The sequence below is a fragment of the Gekko japonicus genome, unplaced genomic scaffold, assembly GCF_001447785.1.
Source record: "Gekko japonicus isolate JY-2015 unplaced genomic scaffold, Gekko_japonicus_V1.1 scaffold88, whole genome shotgun sequence".
Lineage (NCBI taxonomy): Eukaryota > Metazoa > Chordata > Lepidosauria > Squamata > Gekkonidae > Gekko > Gekko japonicus.
The window spans coordinates 1,401,556-1,423,734 of NW_015160209.1; the positions used below are offsets into that span (position 1 = coordinate 1,401,556).

The window sequence follows — 22,179 nt, forward strand, 5'->3', positions numbered from 1 at the left end:
GGAAATAGTGCTGCCTTAAGGAAGCCAAGGTGATCCAAAGTATCCATGCAAAAACACCCCGTCATCCTGAAGGGATAAGCCAAAATTACATAGCCTGAAAATTACATATTATTCAATACCAAAAAAAAGATATGAAAAAATAAATGCTGCCCTTCTGTAGTTTGCTAGCCACTCAACATTCTTCATAAGGGAACTGGACCTGGCACATCACAAAACATGAGGGACGGAGCACGCATAGATAGCTTAGGACAGCCGAAATGGTATAAATAGTATACAAGAGGCAACCATCCTTACCAAACGGTTTTAAAGTTACCTTTGAGCACAGAACATCCGTAATGGCTTTTTGTCATAGTCACTTTCATATCGAAACCTAGGATCCATTTCATCATCTACTTCAGAATCATGATCCCCATCGAACTTGTGATACCTTCTAATAGAAATACCAGGTCTACTGACCAGTCTTTGGTGTTTTCTATTGGAACTGTTCAGTTCTTCATCAATTTTTTTGCGCAATATGCTGTCCCCATGTCCACATTCATTATCTGGTTTGTGATGCTGGTCTAATGATTGTCTATTTGGCAGACCTTCATAGGCCTCTGTGGAAGTACAAGCATCTTTCCTGAAGGAATCTTCATCTCTTCTTGGAGACAATATTGGGGTATGTAGTTCTGGCTGGCTTCTTGAAACAGCAATACCTTTTTTGTGTGTGTCTGTCTCATGCTGCTGAAACAAATATTTTTAGAAGTATAATAGAAATGTTTTACCTTAGTTATTTCAGTTTCCATTAGCCCTTTTAACTGTCAATGCAAAAAAAGCAGACGTACATAATGGGGGCTTTAAACGCTGCTGTATATTTATAGATTTTATTAAGTAGCTATGTGGAACTGGGTACTGTCTCGAATAGCAAAACAAACATGAGCAAAATACATGGGATTAGAATGAAAGAAGGGGAAAGGGAATGGCATGATGGGAAGCACCCACCATTCTCAGGTAGCCTGAATAAGAACACTAGTTGTAGATTTTCCAGGCTGTATGGCCATGGTCTTGGCATTATAGGACCTGACTTTTCGCCAGCAGCTGTTATACCTCAGAGGTATAACACAGAAAGATGGAGTACTCTCTGTGTCAAGGGGAATAAGAACAGTTTGCCAGCTGACAAGTGGGGAAAACAGAAGAATCATTTACCAATCTTTTCCTCTTAAGTGAGAAAAATAGACACCCTATACTTCTTCAAAGTCTTCAGTCCTTCAAAATCAGATCTAAGTTCCCATGAAATGAAAGGGGTATTTCCTGCCTTTCTTTTCCCCAAGCCACCCCGCCTCCTCCTCCTGAAAAGCACTGCTGAGGATTGGGGGACCTCCCTCCCCCAAAAAAACCCCAATATGACATGTAACATTTGAGGGCTAGATGCAGCAAGGAAGGAAAAATTAGACAATTTGCCTGCCCGTCTATGAGTAAAGACTGAACTTTGAGTATGCTCTTTTCACACAAGGGGGAAGGGGCAATTTCATCCTATTTCTTCTTTCTTGCTTCATCATATGCTGTTTTGGAGGGCTCTCCCTCCCAACTCTTGGCAGTAGTTTTACAGATGGCACAGGGTGGCTGCTGGAGAAAGGCAAGGAAGATCTGTTTCCCTGAACTGTTCCAACTTATAGTGGGCCTATGCTATGCACAGAAGAACTCTGAAGGTACAGTCTAAATAATGAATTGTAACATGTAAATATCAAGAACAAAGTTTGAGTCCACTGGCACCTTTAACATGGATGAACTTTTATTCAAGGTATAAGCTTTCATGTGCAAGAAGTAAATAGCAAGTTGAAGATCACATTCTCTGTATAATATCATATATAACAAGGCACTCATTTATTTAGCTTAATCATTAATACTCTCCTGTTTTTTAAAACAACTAGTTGAATAAAACCTGTTCTTACCTTTGTATACTTCTTCCCCACTCTTCTTAACCTTTCATTCCATTCTTCCTGTTCCCTGAGATACTGATTGTATTCCTTATTTCTTTCAAGTCTTAACCTGTCCTAAAACAGATATCAGCACATAAACTCTATCATGTAAAACCACAGACTGGATAAGAGTACACAAATAATATTTGTTTATAGTGTATCTGAAGAGCTAGGAGATGCACAGGTTACGAATGATCATATAAATGGAATGCTAGCTTACAAACAAAACTACAAAGGTTTTGGGTTTCAATAAGTGTTTACTTATCCATTTTTATTCCTAAAAATGATAAATTTAGGTATAAAAACATAATCTGCTGGATCAGACCCAGCATCCTGTCTCACACAGTGGCCAGCCAGTTCCTCTGGAGGACCGACAACAGGGAACAGAGGCCAAGGCCTTCCCCAGATATTGCCTCCTGACACTGGTATTCAGAGGTGTACTGCCTCTAAATGTGGGGGTTTCTTTTAGTCACCCTGGCTAGTAGCTACTGCTGCTAGGATAAAATACTGCGGAGACTTTAAGGCTACAAATCTTCACACAACAGAAATGCTTCAATTTTTCCTGAAGTCTTCAAAGAAAGACCAATAAAGCTGTCAATACACAGCTCAATTAGAATATCTCTAGTCAGCAACAGACAGTAAAACAGTTAAAGACGAACCAGATTTAGTAATGTTGCTCCCTAAAAAGTTGTTGTTTGCTTGTTTCCACAAGAGCAGAGCAATTCGCTATGATGACTTATTTTCACAGTGAATTCTATTACATGAGAAGACTTACTTCTTTATACCTAAGTCCTACCTTCCTCTTCCTTCTTTTCCTCTCTGAATATACACACTGACCAAACCTGTCTTCATTTGGTATCAACTACAAATTGACAGAACTACAGATCTTGGTGTCTCCAGAAAAATAAACCCTGGCTATTATAGCATGATGGGAATGCTGACAAATCAGCCAAGCTCCCCCTCACAAATGACCATTCCAAGGGTTCCCTCAGGTGAGGGAACAATTTAAACCAGTTCAAATCTACAGTGCAAAATACACCCTCCCTCCCAAATATTCAAACCTATTTCTCTCAAAATATTAAATAAAAAGAAAACGATAGCAACACCAACTTGCAGGTTATGACTGATGAGCTCTAAATAAGCTGGGATGAAGTATCATATAGACCTGCATCAAATATGTGGCTGATGAGAGACATGATTCCACCTTGTGCTGAAGTATAGTTAGTGGTACCTTGCCCAGTACAGAAGCTTCTACCACAGATCTTGGTGTCTCCAGAAACCTTGCCCAGTACAGAAGTTTCTACCTGCTTCCTCCTCCTCTTTATTATAGAAATGTGGTTGATGCTTTATGAGGGAATTGTGAAAGTCTCAGTTAATTAATATAATTTAGTTAATTAAATTAGCCACTGTGCCTCCTCTTTGCCTAGCTACGGGGCTGTTGATGAAGATTGAGAAAAATGCGATGTATAGTTCACTGCCTCGCTCTAAAGGACAAACACACTGTTCTCTTAATTCCTCACAGTTTATTAGTGTGAAGGACTGGCAAAGTCTCATTAGTTTGCCAAGCATAAAAATGCCAAAGATACCAAGAAGTATGAGACAACAGATTAGATAAAATGACCATAAGGCAATTCAGAAAGTTAAACAAGTATAAAATATTCTTTAGAATAAATACTCCCTCCTCCCTACTTTACATAAAGTCCTAAACCTCAGGGAACTAAAAACAACATTAATTCCTGGACTGAGACCACGTAGCATACTAACTATTTTAAATAGTTCCACAGTGACTAGACCTTTAAAAACAGAAAGGTGAGATGGTGGAAGCAGGGGGGGGTTACCTCATTACCTAAGTCACATTCACATCCATGGAATGACTACGTTAAAGGGCTATATATATTTTTTTACACTAGCATCTAATCAAATGTTTTTAGAAATAGCATAGTAAATTACTTCATACTGAAGTTTTAATTTTCACAGTGCTAGTTCTATTTATTGAATTGCAAACCCTGTGCAATATTGACAGCAGTTCTGTGTACCTACCTTGGCAGACTGCCTGTCACCAATAGGAAGAGACACTCCCTGAGTATATGGGTCAACTTCACCAGATGTAAGATATTTTTTCTGTACAGAAGAAAATCAATGACTCATTGCGTCCTGAACTAGGTAATGCTACTGGATTTAGTCATTTTTTCCCCAAGATAACTCTGCCTGAATTATTTGTATCGCTTCTTAAATTATTTCTATCACAGATCTGATTCACACAGCCCTTTTGTTGCAGCAGACCTTGGCTTATCATGCATATGGTGACAGCGGAATCTATGCTGAAGCATAGAACAGTGAGTCATCTGAAGCATCACCTATGAATCAGCACTGTTGTGGAACTGACAAAAATGACTTAAGTAATAGGTACTGACCCAAGATTTGTACATAATATTGAAGCAATCAAGCATCCACTTCATCATGCATTCAATGCTTACCATAAGAAACAATCCAATTCCCACAACAACGGAAGAGTTGTGCATATTCAGCCATTTTCGAGTAGTTTTATGAATGTCAACAGCACAGAGAGATAACCCAACACAATTAAAAAAACAGACTGCCAGAGGAATAAGTACTACGTAGATAAAGAACTCACCTTACCAACAAACCAAGCAAAAAAAAAAAAGGCATACAACATCATGAATTTTCCCCAAACCTTTACCATGTGACACCTGCTAAGATTGATTACCATTGTTTGAATTTAGAGGGGCACTGAGGATGCATAAAGCCAATTATAGTATGGTATAATGGCTGGAGTATCAGACTAGTACTTAGGAAGCCTAGGTTCAAATCTGCCCTGTGCCATTAAGCTCACTGAATAACCAGCTGAAGCAATAAAATGAAGGAAAAGATATCTGTATACAACCCTGAGGACCTTAGATGAAGGCAGGATAACAGCTGATGTAGAAGTACCCTCACTGAACATATTGAGCTATCCGTGCCACATGTCCTTCATCCACCCATGCCAATCTGTTAATTAATGACTTGCTCAGGAGTCATTCAAAATACTCACATATGCATTTCACTCATCATCCAAAGAGCTCAATATGGCACATTTGGTAATGTATAGCAATTTCTAATGCTCTAGCATGATGCTGATGATAAATATAAAGCAAATCAGAAATATTTAATTATTTCACAATTTAAATATAAATGTAATTTATACTTATTTTTTTAAAAAAAAGGGGTACCATCAAAGTGAGTGTCTGAGTTCTGTTTAACAACATGCCAAGCACAATCAATTATGTTTCCAAGCTACTAAAAATAGATATAAACACAGCTGATTAAATTAAAGAGTGACATACAGTATGATTTACTGATGAGGAGCTTTTTTTGAAAACATTCTAAAATTAATCATTTAAGTCAACTCAGACTGATGGCACACCAGTAAAATAATGTCAGTATTTGCATTCCCTGAAGCAAACGACCATATGAAAACTTACACAGAAGAGCGATAAATTCACCAGTGATATCAAACATAAAGCCAATGCAATAAGAGAACACGAATGAAAAATAATTATACATACATTATATTGTGACAAGCAAGCTCACAAACGACAGCTACAGCACACACCAACACAGAAAATGTTGATTTTCAAACCTTTTCATTAGCAAATTTAATTAGAACCAAGCAAGACATTAAGTTAATTTGAAGAGTATCGTGATGCAAGCCTACCTTCTTCTTTGCCTGTGAAATACCCTAAAAATTAGGAAAATAGACTGTTCATAAGAATATTTCTATTAAATTATATGTTTATCCCAAAACTGAAACTTAATCCCTGCAAAAGAGAAGCGCTATTGGTGAGTGGAAGGTCTAACCCTGGGTTTAAAGTATCTTCCACTGTAGATGAGGTTGCACTCCCCTTGAAGGAATAGGTCCATATTTCAGGGGCACACTTGGACCCAGGCCTACTACTGGATAAGCAGGTGGCAAATTTGGCCAAGAGTTCCTTTTATCAGCTTTGATCAGTTAACCAGCTGTGCCCTTCCCTGTGCAGAGAAGGGCATACTATGTCCTGGTTACATCTAGATTACTGCAATGCACTCTACGTGGGACTGCCCTTGAAAAGTGTTTGGAAACTTCAATTGGTACAGAATGCTGCAGCCAGTGTGTTGTCTGGAGAGGATTGTAGGGACCATATCACTCTAACTTTGGTCCACCTACACTGGCTCCCAATGTTTCCAGGCACAGTTCAAGTATTGTGTTGAACTTTAAAGCCTTGCAGCTTGGAATCAACCTTCCTGAAGGACTGTCTAATCTCTACAAATCTATTCAACCAATGCTTTGATCTCCCAAGGCCCAGCTTCAGGTGCACCTGCCTTCTGACATTAGGTGAATGATAACTCAGGAATGGAAATTCTGGGTTGGGGCACCATAATTCTGGAACTCTCTCCCCAAGAAGACTTCTCTATCCCCTTCTATTACCATCTTCAGTCAGTGGGTAAGGACCTTTTCGTTTCGTTTGGTGTTCTCTCAGTAATCTCTCCTTCCTGCCTTATGTTTTGTTTTTATGCTTTTGTATGTGTATTTTAGCTTTGGTTTTAACAAAACACATAATCAAAACAACTAAAACCAAGTTAAAATACATATACAATACAATAAAATATACATAAAAATGACATAAAAATGAAATAAAAACACAGGCCAGGAAGGAGAGATCACTGAGGGAACACCCAATGAACCAGAAGAGTTTAAATGTACTTCTACTTTGTAAGCAAGCACTGGAAATTCAATCAGACACAAGACTTGTAATCAGGACTTTTTTTACCTGAGAAAGGTAACGTCTGTAGTCTTGTCGAAGTTCCTCCTTCAGTTTGTGCTTTTTACGCTCATATTCTTCCCCAAGAGGCAAGCTTAGGCCGTATTCTGTAACATGTAATTTAGCTCTCAGGTTGGAGATTATATTACACACACACACACAAAATACTGATGAACATCTGTGTGAACGGATATTCAGTCTTATTCAAAAGAACAAACTTGATTTTCACATACTGATTTCTATAGAAGCTGAACCATAAATTGTCTTGTTTTAAATAAAATACTTTTTACTAAGCTCTGTAACTCTCAAGCTATTTGAGCCTGACCCAATAAAAGTAAATAAGGAAGGAATTGGAAAATTACTAACACAAATTTACTGCAGAATTGTATCACTCCCATTCACTGCTCATGGGGAAATACACTGCCCATTAATTTAAACTAGTTTTGCCCAGTATAGAAGGCATTTATAACAGTGCTCTTCCCAAATGGCTTCAGTGCCTATGAATTCTGACATATGAAAAAGATTGAGTCATCTGTTCTGAATAACCAATAGAGCATTGTCTTACTCCCTCCCTTTTCAGCATCCAAGCTAGCTACATGCAAAACAAGAAACAGAAGGGAAAAATTTATTCTGGTCTAAGTTGTAAAACCTGACTGGAATGTCCCTCTAAACTTAAAGGAACACCTAAATGGGACAACAGGGTAATGGAATGGGCATTCTTGAACGTATTCCAATATTATTGTTAAGCAGTGGCCAAATATCACTTGTTAAATACAATATATGTGTCTACTGTCTACATTACATGCCAACAAAGGTTGTCTGTCTGTCTGTCTGTCTACTGTCTACATAGTGAAGAGGAACCTGAGAGAACTCTCAAAACACATCAGAATAAATAGTCTGACTGATGAAATACATGCAATGCATAACTTACAGGACAGCTGTATACTTGGTAAGGTATCTTCAAAATGCAAAGCCACTCTTAGAGCTGTTTCACATATAGTTTTAAATCACTTGAAGATTACAGTAATAGAGACCAAATAGCACACATTCAAAAGCTCCATCATCTCATATTACTGCTACCATGGTCTTTTCCAGTGGGACCAGATTCATTCAGCAGAAGTCATTAACTTTTGAATAATAAAGTGGCAAAAAAAGTTGTGCATGTATGAACCAGCCCTCAGCCCTTAGTCAGCATCAAGCATAACAGCTGTCTTTCATTCTTCTACTGTATCAGCAGCCATCAGTAGTACATAGGTACGACATAACTGGCAAGAATTTTTTCTAGTAATTGGCAAGGATAAATTCAGTATCAAGCAATTCAGCTTCCCTTAACCTAAGCAGTTCAAATGGTTGACAATCAGAAAGACAGACTATAACATCCAGACACCATCTTTTAACTTTCATTTGGGGAACTGGGGTTACGGTATCAAAACAGAAAAGCATTTCAGAATGGAACCCATTTTCTCTAGCTACTTCTCTTTTGCCAAGCACTTAGAAAAGCAGTTATGGCTAACGCATAGCTCCATAATCACTTAAAGTCATTTACAAAAAAAAAGGCTGTGAAGAGACAGAAGTTGACCATAAAACAAGCGAAAGGTGAGTGGCTAAATATGATCTATGTACTCTTAACTGAAAGTAAGATCTACTAAACTACATCAGATTGTGTAAATGTGCATAGGTTTTGCCTGTACTGCTTTTGGTAATTAGGCTGTATGAGTTTGATTTTTTCCCCTCAGAAGTGCAACAAAATCTATATTTATATGGTATAGAAAGGTACAGGGATGCTGTCTCCAGAGGAGGATAGAAAATAAATCAAGAGATGGTTTATTGGACCAATACAGTCCAGCATAAAATTGAGTTTGTCAAAAATAACATCTTATGGTAACGCTCCAAACAACCAAAAGAAAACCACACTGAATGGCACATTTGCAAGCTGAGCTAAATTGCAGAAGTAATTTCAAATAAATAAATGTATAGGCTCCTTCAGAAACAAGCTCAGATCTTTACTAAATTACTAACTCAGACATGAACAGTAGCAAGGATAGAGGATGCAGAGCACTTCCAAAGACAGGCCACTTTTTTTAGATACATATGTCGCCTGACATCTAATACAGATCCATGATAAAGTAAATCTATTTTATTGAAATTATACCATTCAGAGCATGACGACTCATTTTGAGGCAAACATCTCATTTGTACTGCCCCTTAAAATGCAGATTTCAATGTGATAATATAAACAGCATGGCTAACACACAAGTCATTTGTTTGTGACATCATATTGCAAAGGTGGCCAGCCACTGTAGTGGACTGAAAGACAGCTCACTGTATCTGCCCAGTACAATGGGAGTCCAATGGTGGTTAGAGGCAATATACCTGTAGCTACTAAAGGCTGAGGGGCTGACAACAAAGGACAGAGACAGCAACTTCATACCCTGCTTGCAAGCTTCACTGAGGTATCTAGCTGACCACCATCAGAAATGCTGAGGTAGAAGGACTTTGGCTTTAACCAGCAAAGCAATTGTTATGTTCTAAAATATAATAGAACTTATGGATCAAAAGTTAAATACAGCATACTTTTTTGGTGTTGTCATGAGGTTTCCTCAGTGGCCTCTGAGGGCAAGTAGCAATTGTTATTTTAGGTCATTTCTAGTGATGTCATTTTACCTACTGTCACACTACTATGTAACTCTAAATCTGAACAGTTTCATCAAAGGTGTGACACAAGACCATGGGCTATTTGAAAAGTTTGCAACCAAGCTTTTTTATGGGAAAATAAATAAAATATCTTATTATTTTTCAGAAGGGCGGGGGGGTAGGAGAAGACATCTGCATAAAATGAAATTAACCTCAGTCTTTGAAATGTTCATATTTTCATAGCTAGAAAATAGCAAGAGAAGTGTTATGTTTTTAATAAAATAGCCAACTCTTATTTGGTACTTCTGTTATCACAATTTACAGCCCTGATCAGGCAGTAATTTTAACCACTGAGCCTCTTGAACCTTTTTCAAAGATCGTGAAGTCTTCATGTAAGGCATGTAGTTGGGTGTAACTTTAACTCAACTTTTAAAAATTAAAAATAGTCACAGGAGGCTGAAAACAAGACATGTGACGTTGGGTCTGTGTAACTCTTTCCACTTGAGCTATTTTCCCATTCAAGATTCTACCCCACTCCACCTGCTTTTTTCCCTGTAGGGGGAAAAAAAGACTTATCATTTTTCCCTGTCAAAATTGCCCCTTTTCTAATGTTATAATTTCCTCCAAGTATAACTTCAAAAACAGGGCAATTTTCGCAGGGAAAGCAACATGAAGAAATAGGTTAAGCAGCCCAGTATTCTACACAAAAGTCTGACACCTATGGCTGCTTTTTGTTGAAAAAAGGTAATCAACATTACATGCAGTCTATAGTTTGCCCTTAGACATTGTGATAAATGGAGTCTCCTTTCCTGACAGTTTCCCCCCAAAATACTTAATTTCACACTGATCATCCAAGGATCACAAACTGTTGGGAGTTAAACTAAAGAACTACTGGTTTTCCTAAACCAGTGTTCAGTCGTGGCTCAGCACACATGGGGAGAAGGAAGAGAGCATGAACCCACACAATAAACCGGAGCTGGGTTTTGACATCTGAATAGAGTCCTACAGTGCAATCCTAAGCAGTGTTACATTATACATTTTATATATATCCTGGTAGTCATTTTTCAGTATTTATGTGTGGAGACAATTTAATTCTAGACTCATGAAGCTGGACAACATAATACTACTATCATTTATATAGGACTTTTAATTTCCAAACTGCCTTATGGTCTGCATTGTGTTTGGCCCTATGGTGCTACAGAGCAGGTTAGTACTGTGTTTGTTTTTGTATACTGCAACAGAAACAGAATACACAACTTTCCAAAAAACACAAAGTCCAGAAGTGAACTCTTAAGTCTAAGTGGACAATTTCATCACTAAGTAACTTCATTACTAAGCAGAGCTTAGAAGTACCATCCAAGGGAGAGTTATACCCTTCAAAGTTTGTTGACTTCAATAGACTTAGAAGGGTATAACTCTGTTTAATTTGCCCTGTTTGTCTCCCTTTTGATGTACGGCACTTTTAATGTAGCACTTGTTATGACTTGCAGCAAGGAACATTTTCTTTCAAGCTAGCAAGCTGGGAACTCTGTATCTGAAATCGCCACTGCTCCAAAACAGCAACAGTACAGCTCTTAGTTTTCTTTTTGACACTCTCTCCAGGGATCCAACTAAGAATTAAGCCCAATTATAAGAAGAATATTTTCTTATGTAATGTTATAGCATGAAATATGAATGTGTAATCAATATAGCACAAATTCTGATAAACATTCTAGCAACATGCTCAAATGTCATTCTTGGACTGAAAAGAATCTTGATCACAGATGGAAACCACAAAAAATAGCATCAGAACAGAAGATAAGAATAAATTTAATGTAAACAGTAGAGAAGCAACTACATTCTGAAAGAAACTAAGATGTTGCTAAGCAACAACCAATGGTGGGAGAACCCTCTGTAGGAGGTGGCTATCACAGAAGCCCAATACAATACAGAAACTGGGGCATACAAGTGGATGGAAATTCAAGGATAACCATCTCAGGAGTTAGAAACACCTAGAGATATAGAGGAAATGTATGTGTGCGCAAATACCAGTGAAAAGTGCATTTTTACACTTTAAAGAATAGCAACTGTGAAGGAGACAGTTGTTTCATAGCTTCATACAGACATGAAAAGGAATGTATCTTCCATGTAATACCACCATACTACTAAAAGTTAAGGTAAGAGTCAGGCTTGGCATTTTCCTGAGAATGTAAGAAACCCTCAATACTGCATGTTGTCAAAGGACAGGTAGTCAGTGCATACAAGAAGCTGAATTATGACAAGTGGGACGGCAGTTACCAGGTACAGGCAATTCTCTTTTGTGGCACAGCAGCCAGTCCATATTGCACAAGACCCTGGAAGAGATTTAAAATACAACTACAGAGTCCCTCATGCTTTAGATCTCATCATATACACCAAATTCCATCTTTATATCACAAAACACCTCAGCTCCTGGACACAGGAGAGACAATGATCAGGTAATCTCATAAGTCTGACTGTACATAGGGGGAAATACCATAAGGAAAATATTTACTGTATTTATTGTCAATTTATTTAAAGACAATAAAAGCTTAAGTAATATTTTTTAAAAGACACTACCAAGTACATCGGTCTCTTGATTGTTTGGTGGAATGTTTTCTTTAGCCATGGATATTAACATTCTGCTGGTTTCTGTAAGCTTCTCTGCACTTTTGTTCTGCAAATGAAAAAAGCATGGATAAGGCAAAATGTGGAAGCATAGATGATCAATGGGATAACATGCTCTTGCTTCTAGAGGATAAGAGCTTTTACAAGTATCTTTGAGTAAACCACAGGGTTTTAATGTACATGATCCAAACTACATGGCTTGACAGTTTATGAAAATGTCATGATCACACAAGACAGCAAACACAACCAGGACATTTCCCTTTAGCAGACATATCTAGAGATGTCCTTCTAGTAACTGAAAACTTAGGGCTGATTGTTTTATTGGTTATGTAGACATGGTCTCACTTTTATTATTTGTTAATTATTTGGCTATTATATGGGTGAGCCAATATAAATAATAAAATTTCAAAACGTAAAAGGAAACTAATTCTCATCTATAAATATTTTCCAGATATTACACTTGCTTTTTCACCTGTAACATTCTGACTAACTGAAAGAGTTGTATATCTTTTCCACTAAAATCTGGCCCAATATGAAGGAGTTACACTAGTGCTGCACCATTCTTAAATTATACTATTGTATGTTTTATAACTTTTCAGTGTCCTCAATCTACAGATTCTCATACTGTGCTAATGACCTCTGTGTATGAACCCCCCTGAACAGATGTTCAGGGCTGACAACCTGACAGAAGTTCAGATTCCCATTTTGTTCCTGCCAGGCAATAAGAGCTATCAAAGCTTGGCAATTCCACCCAACTGGTAAGGGATACATTCAAGGTTAAGATCCAGTAAGGCACACTACCAGAGGAGTCCCAAACGCTGGATGTTTGTTTGTTTTAAATTCATATAGCACTGTTCGGCATGAACAGATTGCGGATGCCTACTTGTCTTCACTGGACAAGACCAAATACTTTTAACATTCAATGATTTACAAATGTCACCATGGAATAGGTTGTTCAGATATTTTATTTATTTATTATTTGTATTTATACCCCACCTTGCCTGACAAGCAGGCTCAAGGCGGCTAACAGGATTAAATAGCATGACAAAAAATTAAAACAATTAATACATATCATATCAGTTAAAACAAGTAAACAATAACAATTACAAAACCAACTATGGCGGCAATCCAATCAAATCCCGAGATGGGGTAGTAACCAGCAGAGACTCTGGCCAGAAGATGGTCTAAGTTCGGCCAGAAGATGTTCCAGGGCACACCCCTCAGTGGCGATCCCTAATCGAACGCCTGGCAGAAGAGCTCCATTTTACAGGCCCTGCGGAACTGTGAGAGGTCCCGCAGGGCCCTGATGTTCTCTGGGAGCTCATTCCACCAGTACGGGGCCGCCACCGAGAAAGCCCTGGTTCTCGTAGTATTCAGCCTGGCTTCTTTCAGACCAGGGAGAGTCAACCGATGTTGCGACTCTGACCTCAGTGCTCTCTGGGGTTCATATGGGGAGAGACGGTCCCTCAGGTAGGCAAGCCCGTGACCATATAGGGCTTTAAAGGTTAAAACCAGCACCTTGAACCAAACTCGGTACGCTATAGGCAGCCAGTGCAGTGTCCTCAGCAAAGGCCAGATGTGGTCCCGTATGGAGAGGCCCATCAACAGCCTGGCTGCGGCATTCTGCACTAGCTGCAACCTCCGGATCTGGGACAAAGGCAGCCCCATGTAGAGAGCGTTACAGTAGTCTAATCTCGAGGTGACCATCGTGTGGATCACTATTGCAAGGTCATTGCGTTCGAGGAAGGGAACCAACTGCCTGATCAGCCATAGATGGTAAAAGGCCGCCTTGGCAGTGGCTGCTAACTGGGCCTCCATTGTTAAAGAGGCATCCAGGACCATTCCCAAACTCCTGACCCACAGCGCTAGCACCAGAGGCGCCCCACCGAAGGTCGGTAGTGGGATCCCTACCCCCAATCAGCTCCGACTCAAGCACAGGACCTCCGTCTTCGTTGGATTCAATTTCAGTCGACTCAGTCTAAGCCAGCCCGCCACATCCTGAAGCGCCCGCTCCAGGTCATCAGGGCTGGAGTTGGACTGGCCACCCAGCAACAGATACAGCTGAGTGTCATCAGCGTACTGGTGACACCCCAAGCCATGCCTCCAGGCAATCTGGGCGAGGGGCGCATGTAGATGTTGAACAACATTGGGGACAGTACCGCCCCTTGCAGCACCCCACACACCAGTGGGTGCCTCTGGGACGTCTGCTCCCCTAGCGCCACCCTCTGTCCCCAACCCTGGAGGAAAGAGGCAAGCCATTGCAAGGCAAGCCCTTGGATTCCAGTGTCGCCGAGGCAGTGAATCAGTAACTGGTGGTCGACGGTGTCAAACGCTGCCGACAGATCCAACAACACCAGTACCACCATACCGCCTCGATCCAGATGCCTCCGGAGGTCATCTGTGAGAGCAACCAGTGCCGTCTCCATCCCGCAACCCGGCCAGAAGCCAGACTGGAACGGGTCCAGCAAGGAAATGTCATCCATAAAGCCCTGCAGCTGAATCGCCACCGCTCTCTCCAGTACTTTGCCCATATAGGGCAAATTGGAAACCGACCAATACTTGGCCAATTCAGCTGAATTTCGTGATTTTTTTTCAGGAGCGGGCAGACCATCACTTCCTTGAGTGCCCCTGGGAATAGCCCCTCCATGAAGGACTTGTTGATAATGTCCCTAAGGGCACCTTGTAGCCCCTCATGACCTGCTTTTATAAGCCATGAAGGGCACGGATCAAGGCTGCATGTGGTTGGGCATACAACTGAGGGCAATCTGTCGGCTTCCTCAAGACTGAGTGGACTGAAATAATCCAGAATGGAACTAGAAGACATACAAGGAGCCTCGAGTTCACTCACTGTCGGCAGAGCAGCAGGAGTTTATCTGCAAAATAGCTCGCAAAAGCCTCACAGCCAATGTCCAATTCCCTGTCGTCTGGCCTGCTCTGCGGCAGCTCTGTTAAAGACCGAATCGTTCTAAATAATTGTGCCGGGCGTGAGCTAGCAGACGCAACCGCATAGAATTGTCTCTTTGCGGCTTTGATTGCCATCTCATAGGATATCATAAACATCCTATAGGATGCTCTTGATGCTTTGTCGCGGGCATACCGTCATCGTCTCTCTAGTCATCTGAGCCCACGCTACATTTGCCGCACCTCCTCGGTAAACCAAGGGGCCCGCTTAGAGCGAGGGCGCAGAGGACATCGGGGGGCGATCTTGTCGATGGCTGCCGAGAGCTGGCCATGCCAGTCCTCAACAAGCTTATCTAACGAGCCGCCAGGGGGCATGGGATCCTGCAGAGTCAGCCTGGTGCGTGGGAGCCATTACATATTGGGTGAGTTCTAGTGCCACCATGGACGACACCAGGTCTATCGCCGGCACAGAGGCCGCATCATCGGCATGGACACTGAAGTCACCCAAGACTATCAGCCTAGAGAACTCCAATGCCCAGCCCGCCACAGCCTCGGCCAGAGATGGCAGGCTGTTGGCTGGTGCATTATGCGGTCGGTATACCAGCCATAAAACAGTTTTAACCCATTTATGTATTGGCATGCGCCCCATTTGTGAGCCGCCCTGAGCCCGCTTGCTGGGAGGGCGGGCTATAAATTAAAATAATAAATAAATAAAATAAAAATATAGCCAAACGCTCCCCAGCATCCCACACCAGACCTGAGCACTCCATGCCTGCAAGCTTCAAGAAATAATTGATGTTTTCTTCCCTCCAAAATTTCAGCCCACAAATCTTCAATTAATTTTACAGTTAAGGCTGTTTTGCAATAGCAGCATTACATGCTATATTGCCAACAGTGCCTCGATGCAGTGATCACACCAAATCATGGTTAAGGAAGCAGTGCCATGGCTTAGTGAGATGGTTTGTAAATCACAGTACGCAATCAGCTGTCAAATGAGTATCAGAAAACATGGTATGTGGGCTGCAAACCATTTTTAATAAGTATTCTTGCCTTTGATGTCTAGTGTGATAAACCATAGTTACAGTCACCACTTCATCTCCAGTCACTGAATGATGGAGATGGGAATGAACTAATGAAATCTAGTGCTGAGAGGGCAGAAGATACAGCTATAAACAATGGTTTGCCTGATGTTGTCTTTAGGACTTGCTGTTGTTGTTTTGCCATCAAGTCACAGCTGTCTTACGGCAACACTGTAGGGTTTTCAAGGCAAGAGATGCTCAGAGGTGGTTTGCCATTGCCTACCTCTGCATCACAACCCTGGTATTCCTTGGAGGTCTCCCATCCAAATACTAGCCAGGGTTGACCCTGCTTAGCTTCCAAGATCTGACAAGACTGGACTAGCCTTGGCTATCCAGGTCAGGATGTCTTTAGGACTAGGAACAGATATATTGAATAAAACAGATTTTGAACAAGCTTTAAAGTGAATCATACTAGTAATGTTCTTCACTGCAACTTTTCAAAAGATATAAAAATCTTACTCGCATTTCCATGTAAGGAGGATCATTTTTAAGTTTTGATTTTTCTTGTGCCAGTTTAGCCTTTTGATCTTCAATGAACTGGTCTATGTCGTCAGCCATCTTTTCTAGATTCTGTGAATAATAAAAATTATATATAGCTTTCCAATTCTAGAATTGTTATCTTTCTCCTGTATTATTTAGAACCATTCACTACAAGGTGTTAAATATGAATTTACTGTCTAAAGGAAAAAAGCAACCTCTCATTTTTATAGATAAGACACCTACAATTCACTGAATCCTAAAAGGCATTAAAAGAATCTCAGAAGAATCCTAGAATTCAGCATAATCAAACTTAAAGAAGCAACATGTAAACTAAGTAATAATCCCATAACATTGCAGTGTTACAGGCTTCTCTACCTTAAAAGGTAGCAACCTTTATGTCATTAGAGTAAACGCAGGCCCCTCAATGTGTATAAACAGATAAATAAGCTAAGGCATGAACAGAGCAAACACAAGTTTGACTAGATTACTCCTCCCAATGAAAAGAGATCCTGTTCTTGAAAAGTCATTGCACAATCAAATCAAGGTGCTTTGTGTATGGAAACAGGAGCTTGCATGTGGATCACCCTCTAGCTTGGGCCCTGCATGTACAAAAGGGTGCTATATGGGTAATAAACTCCACAACTAATGTTTAGGGCTACATATACACTGTACCCTTTGCTGGTCTAGGGACAAGAGTGTTTGTAGAGGGAGAAATACACTCAATTCCTTTCATCCTTGACAGTCTCTTCCAGAACTGATGACCTCTACAATTAAAGCTGATAACCACCTACTGTCAGTGAGCAGATCCTCACACACAGCTGTGTGTGACAATCTCTGTGTTGATGCCAAAGAGCAGATCTTGGACAGAGCTGCTAACAGCCTGCCAACAGCTCAGCTATCCCCGAATAATCAACAGGACATGAAGATGAGAAAGCTGACTAACAGCCTGCTTCAGTCTACATTCACTGTGACAGGCACGGGACCCTAACAGCATTCAACACAATCACTCATGTGATCACATTCCCTTGTCTGCACTGCCCCAGAGGCAGCATATGCACAGAGTTATCTATCACTGCACCTCTTGGTACACAGAAGTAACAAATATAAACTAACCCCATCATCCATTTGCTATCATGTTGGAGCAGGAGAGTGACACAGTCCTGCAAGTGCACACTTCTTAAAGAAAATGGGAGTATACATTTAGGTAAAATCATCACCACTGAGCATGTAAAGGAGAGTCAACATGGAAGCCCTTCAGTTTTATATACTGATACTGAAACCCTACAGTTAAAAAAGTACGCCATTTTTATCTTTCACAGGTTCACAACTGTTGACAGGTACAAATACAACAATAAAACTGATTCATTTTCCAAGATCACAAAGAATCTTTGTTAAAATACAGGTAAAATAAACTTTGCAGAAAGAGCACATAAATGAATGTACTGTGTAAGAGAATTTTAAATTTGTGCAAAGTGCCTAAATAAATACTAATTTGGCTAAAAGTAAGCTGGTTTTTTTACATACTGACTCAATGACTCAAGCAACAGCTTGCATGCCCAAAACAGACAGTACAAAATATACACCAGGACAGGACCTGGTTGTTCAGTCAATACTTATTGTCATCTGAATTCAATACAATACAATTTTTGGGGGGTAAAACTGAGATTGTAGAAACAACCTAGGATAACTAATTTATAAGCCTTGCTTCTGAGCATCGAAAATAAATTCTCTTTCCAGTTCCTCTAAATTCTTCATAATTAAGAATTTTGCATATTGATGAAGTGATTATCCTTAGGAGGCAGGCATATATTTTCACTGATTTTAGTAATCCATCAGTATGAAATCCTAATCAACTAAAACAATTGCTGCAGTAAGATAAAAAAGGATAAAACAGGATAAAACAGTCTCACTGTGCAGAGGAAAAAACGGCAGTCCACCCCGTCCTCCTTCCAGCTTCCAAATTCGAGGAAGAACAAAACAGTAAGTAAAAACAGTAGATAAAACGCGGAGCTCGATATCAAGCGTCTGCCTCAGCCGCCATCTTGGAAGTCCAACTCAACTCTTAGTAATCCATCTGAATTACAGATTCTTCAAGATTACTTGGAATGGAAAGGAAGGGGCAAATTCTCATACTAAAGCATTGGTATTACTCTATACCTATTTACCATATTTACTCAAAAGAACGATGACCCTGAATGTATATGCAAAAAAAATAAAAAATACTGGACATAACAGTAACCTGACATGAATAAAAGATAACACCCCACCTTTTTCTTGATGGCATACCTGTGAAAAACCCTGGTCTTGCATTTGAGTAAATACTATAGTTTGATATTTTCACAATGTGCTCGTCGGCAAGATAATTAAGTTTTCCAGAAGTAATTTTACTCCAGCAGCTACCTTTGCTGATGTTTTTAACTTCACTCAGTCTGGCAAAATAGCTTTAAGAGCCAGCATTTCCAGATAGGAGCAAAATGGCATGGCGATACTATACCTAGCAAAAATATTTAACTATTAGTTAATAGAAGATATTTTGGCTAGCATTCTTTTTTGTCCTAGTAAAGATAAACTATACTAACATATTCCTGTTTGTCAAGGTTCTAAATTTTTTTAAACCCTGTTCAGATTCATTTTTATTCTATAAATGTCTAATATAGAAATATTTTTTTCTATAATATATATGGTAGACAAATATAGGCTGCGGTCACACGTAACAGAAGCCACACAAGTGAAATGGAAAACAGCCGGAGTTTCCGGGCGCGATCTCACCAGCACATCTGGGAAGCATAGCACTCCCGTGGCTCAACCGAGGCTTCCAGCCGAAACTGCGTGGCAAAAAACTAGTACCTTGGAGGTACTAGTTTCTGGAAACTGCGGGGCAAGGGCGGGCGTCTGATCGCGTTTCCAGAGGCATCCGGCACCCGCCCATGTCCCCTTGCAAATAAGGTGGGGTTTTTTTATCCAAGTCTCTGTGGATACGCATGCGCACCCAACGGAGCATGCGCATTGTCATGTACACAAAAATAAAAAACAGTTTGCCGTGGCGCGCGCTTCTTTGTTGCGCGCCGGCTTGTCCTGTGATCAGCACCTCTCCCTTGCCATGGAACCTCCACGGTACCTCCACGGTACCTCCACAGGAGGTCTGATCGCGTAACTGCGCAGTAGTTTGCCCCAGGGCAAACAGCCACGCTTCTCCTCTGCAGTTTCCTGCCCGTGTGACCGGGGCCAATACTGGGCAAAGAAGGCAGAGCTGATGCAGGGTGACCAGACCCTTTTACCAAGGGAAATAGATTCCTCAAACAGTACTTTGCAGAGGTTACAGCAGCAGTGAAGATCCTCAGTACCACTAACACTGCTGCTTGCTTTAAACAGTGCAACATAATTGCTCCTCTTACTTCATCTGTCACTGTTCTCCTATAAATCAGACCTGATGACAGAATGGGAAAAGATGCAAGGGAGTGATCATATTGATGGCAACTTGCTAATCACCAGTCAGACCACTGAAAAAGCAACTATTAGGATCAACGACATCCCTTAAGAAATGTCTATAATTGGTTCCAGGAGCCCCTGCAGGAAGGAAAAGGCCTACCTCACTTATTCATCACTTTAGCAAATATTCAGAAACCAAAACTGTGTCTATGACAATATTAATCGGATACACTCAACAGCAGCGGTACCCGTTTCCAGACTAATGTAGAATGTCAAATCCAAAATGCATGCTTCTTCCTGCTACAAATGTCATCTGAAATAGGCCTGTAGCGGTCACCAAGGCCAAGAAGTCAGGAACAGGCATTTGCAAGTCCCCAGGACAAAAAGTCTGGCTATCCTCGCAACCACTATCCATTAATTCCACTGTGCACAATGAAGATATACGACTCCCTGGCAAACAAATAACAGAAAGAAATGACGAATTGGTAGTCAGAACAGACAGAAAAGCCAAAATGAGATACATGGACTAAACTGCATCAGGCGTGTTATTTACTTGTTAACCTTGGTTCTTCCAGGGTGTCACCATTACAGAAATAACTCTGTAATTTTGCAAGAAACTGAAACGTTATAATTATTGATATTGTTAAAAGGGCAATAATATTATCTCTTTGAATGATTTCGTATCTGGGCTAGTTTCAAGATAAATAGTTCTAAGAAATCATTAAAAGATTTGATCTTTCCATTTGTGGCCTGGAACTTTGCCATTCGTTTCCTCCACGTACCTTGTTTACAAATATTCGATTTAAAAAAACCATTTAAAACAGCAACACCACCACAGTCAGATCGAAAAGGAGAAACCTCTTCCAAACCCAGCCACCAGCAGAGGGAGTTACAAGCCACATAACATCGGGGAGGGGGGCGAGTAGAGGACTGGGTTACTTACAAACCTATGCGCACTAACCCGGGAGTAAGCGCCGCGAAGAGAGAGGGGTTTACTTCCGAGTAAACAAGGCTAAGCTACAGCTGCCTGTTGTGGGAAAGCTACAAGAGAAAAGCAACAGCTGCTTGTCAAGGGCGTTGGGCTCTTTAAGAAGCGACACGGCGTTGTTAGGCAACCGAGTTACAACAAAAACTGGGGCCTCTAAACTGCCCGGGCGAAAAACGACCACGCTGGTTGGTCTCCTGCCCAGGAAACCTGCAGGAGCGCGGGGTGCTGCTGCTCCCCCAAACAACTCCCACCCACCCACCGCGGTCTCTTCCCGAACGCCAGCCTGCCCCTCAAGAGGACCGCGGCGGGATATCGTGCTCGCACCCCACTGTGGCCCAGAGGCATCGCCTCCTCCCCGTGCCAGCCCATCCCTAGGGGTTTAAAAATTTCCCCCCTCGGAGGAAGGAGGTCGGATCTCTCCTGCTCCTCACGCACAAGAGCGCATTTTCCAGCCCGCTCCAGAAAACGGACCCGCCGGTCGTCTGGGGGGAAACGCGCCGCCATCCACCGCCTGGTCGGCGGGGGCGCTTCCGAACAGCCGCTATCGCCGTACCACCAGACCTACCGCTGCTCTCTAGGCCCAGCCCGCCGACGGGCTGTCAAGCAATAAACTCCCGCTGTCTCTCTCGGTCGCTGACTAAAGCCCCTCCGGCTCCTCAAGGAGGAGCCAATTTAACGGCGGCAGAGAGGCCAAGTGGGAGGCGGCGTGCAGCGCCTCCCTCTGCCGCTGGGCGCAAAGAATAAATCGTCCTTTGAGAGGAGGGAGGGAAGGATGGTTTCGGAAGTAGAGCGGCGTTTGCTGTAAGAGAAAGACTATTGTGAAGCCCCCCCCCCGGGGGGGGGGGAGTTGCGGTGAAGCGCTCTGTTGAGTGCTGCACTGTCAATAGTAGCCTCCGCAGCTAAACCCTAAGTAAACCAAGTTAGAGTTGGTCCACACGGCGATTTTAAACGCGTTTAACTCTCAGAATCCAATGTATCCTGCCCCGTTTAGAATTGCAGCCTTAAATCTCTGAATACACTCGTATTCTACTCTTTAGCGAGCATTTCCTTCCTATATTATTAGGAATGCAGTCCACAGATATATATATATATATATATATATATACACTATATATATATAGTAACATTTCAAAGGCTATGAAACAGGGACACGAGGAAAGCTGACAGGAAGAAAGTTCATTCATTTGAAAAGTGTTAGAGGAGGATACGGTGGAGTCCACGGTATCCGTAAAGTCCTCCAACACCACGGCGTGGACCGCTAAAAAGACAATTAGTGGGTTCTCTAT

At 41.2% G+C, this 22,179-nt stretch overlaps 1 protein-coding gene across 1 annotated transcript in view; it reads right to left on the bottom strand.

The window, feature by feature from the left end:
- CSPP1 (centrosome and spindle pole associated protein 1) overlaps positions 1 to 21,536 on the bottom strand; it is a 75,374-nt gene extending 53,838 nt beyond the window's left edge. The window contains exons 1-8 of the mRNA XM_015408976.1: positions 21,459 to 21,536; positions 16,456 to 16,566; positions 11,969 to 12,065; positions 6,767 to 6,864; positions 5,674 to 5,697; positions 3,999 to 4,079; positions 1,932 to 2,033; positions 314 to 720 (exon numbers count right to left, since the gene is read on the bottom strand). Coding sequence (XP_015264462.1) covers positions 314 to 720; positions 1,932 to 2,033; positions 3,999 to 4,079; positions 5,674 to 5,697; positions 6,767 to 6,864; positions 11,969 to 12,065; positions 16,456 to 16,554 — 908 coding nt within the window. The 5' untranslated portion in view covers positions 16,555 to 16,566; positions 21,459 to 21,536. The remainder of the gene's footprint in view (positions 1 to 313; positions 721 to 1,931; positions 2,034 to 3,998; positions 4,080 to 5,673; positions 5,698 to 6,766; positions 6,865 to 11,968; positions 12,066 to 16,455; positions 16,567 to 21,458) is intronic.
- Positions 21,537 to 22,179: the final 643 nt, after the last annotated feature.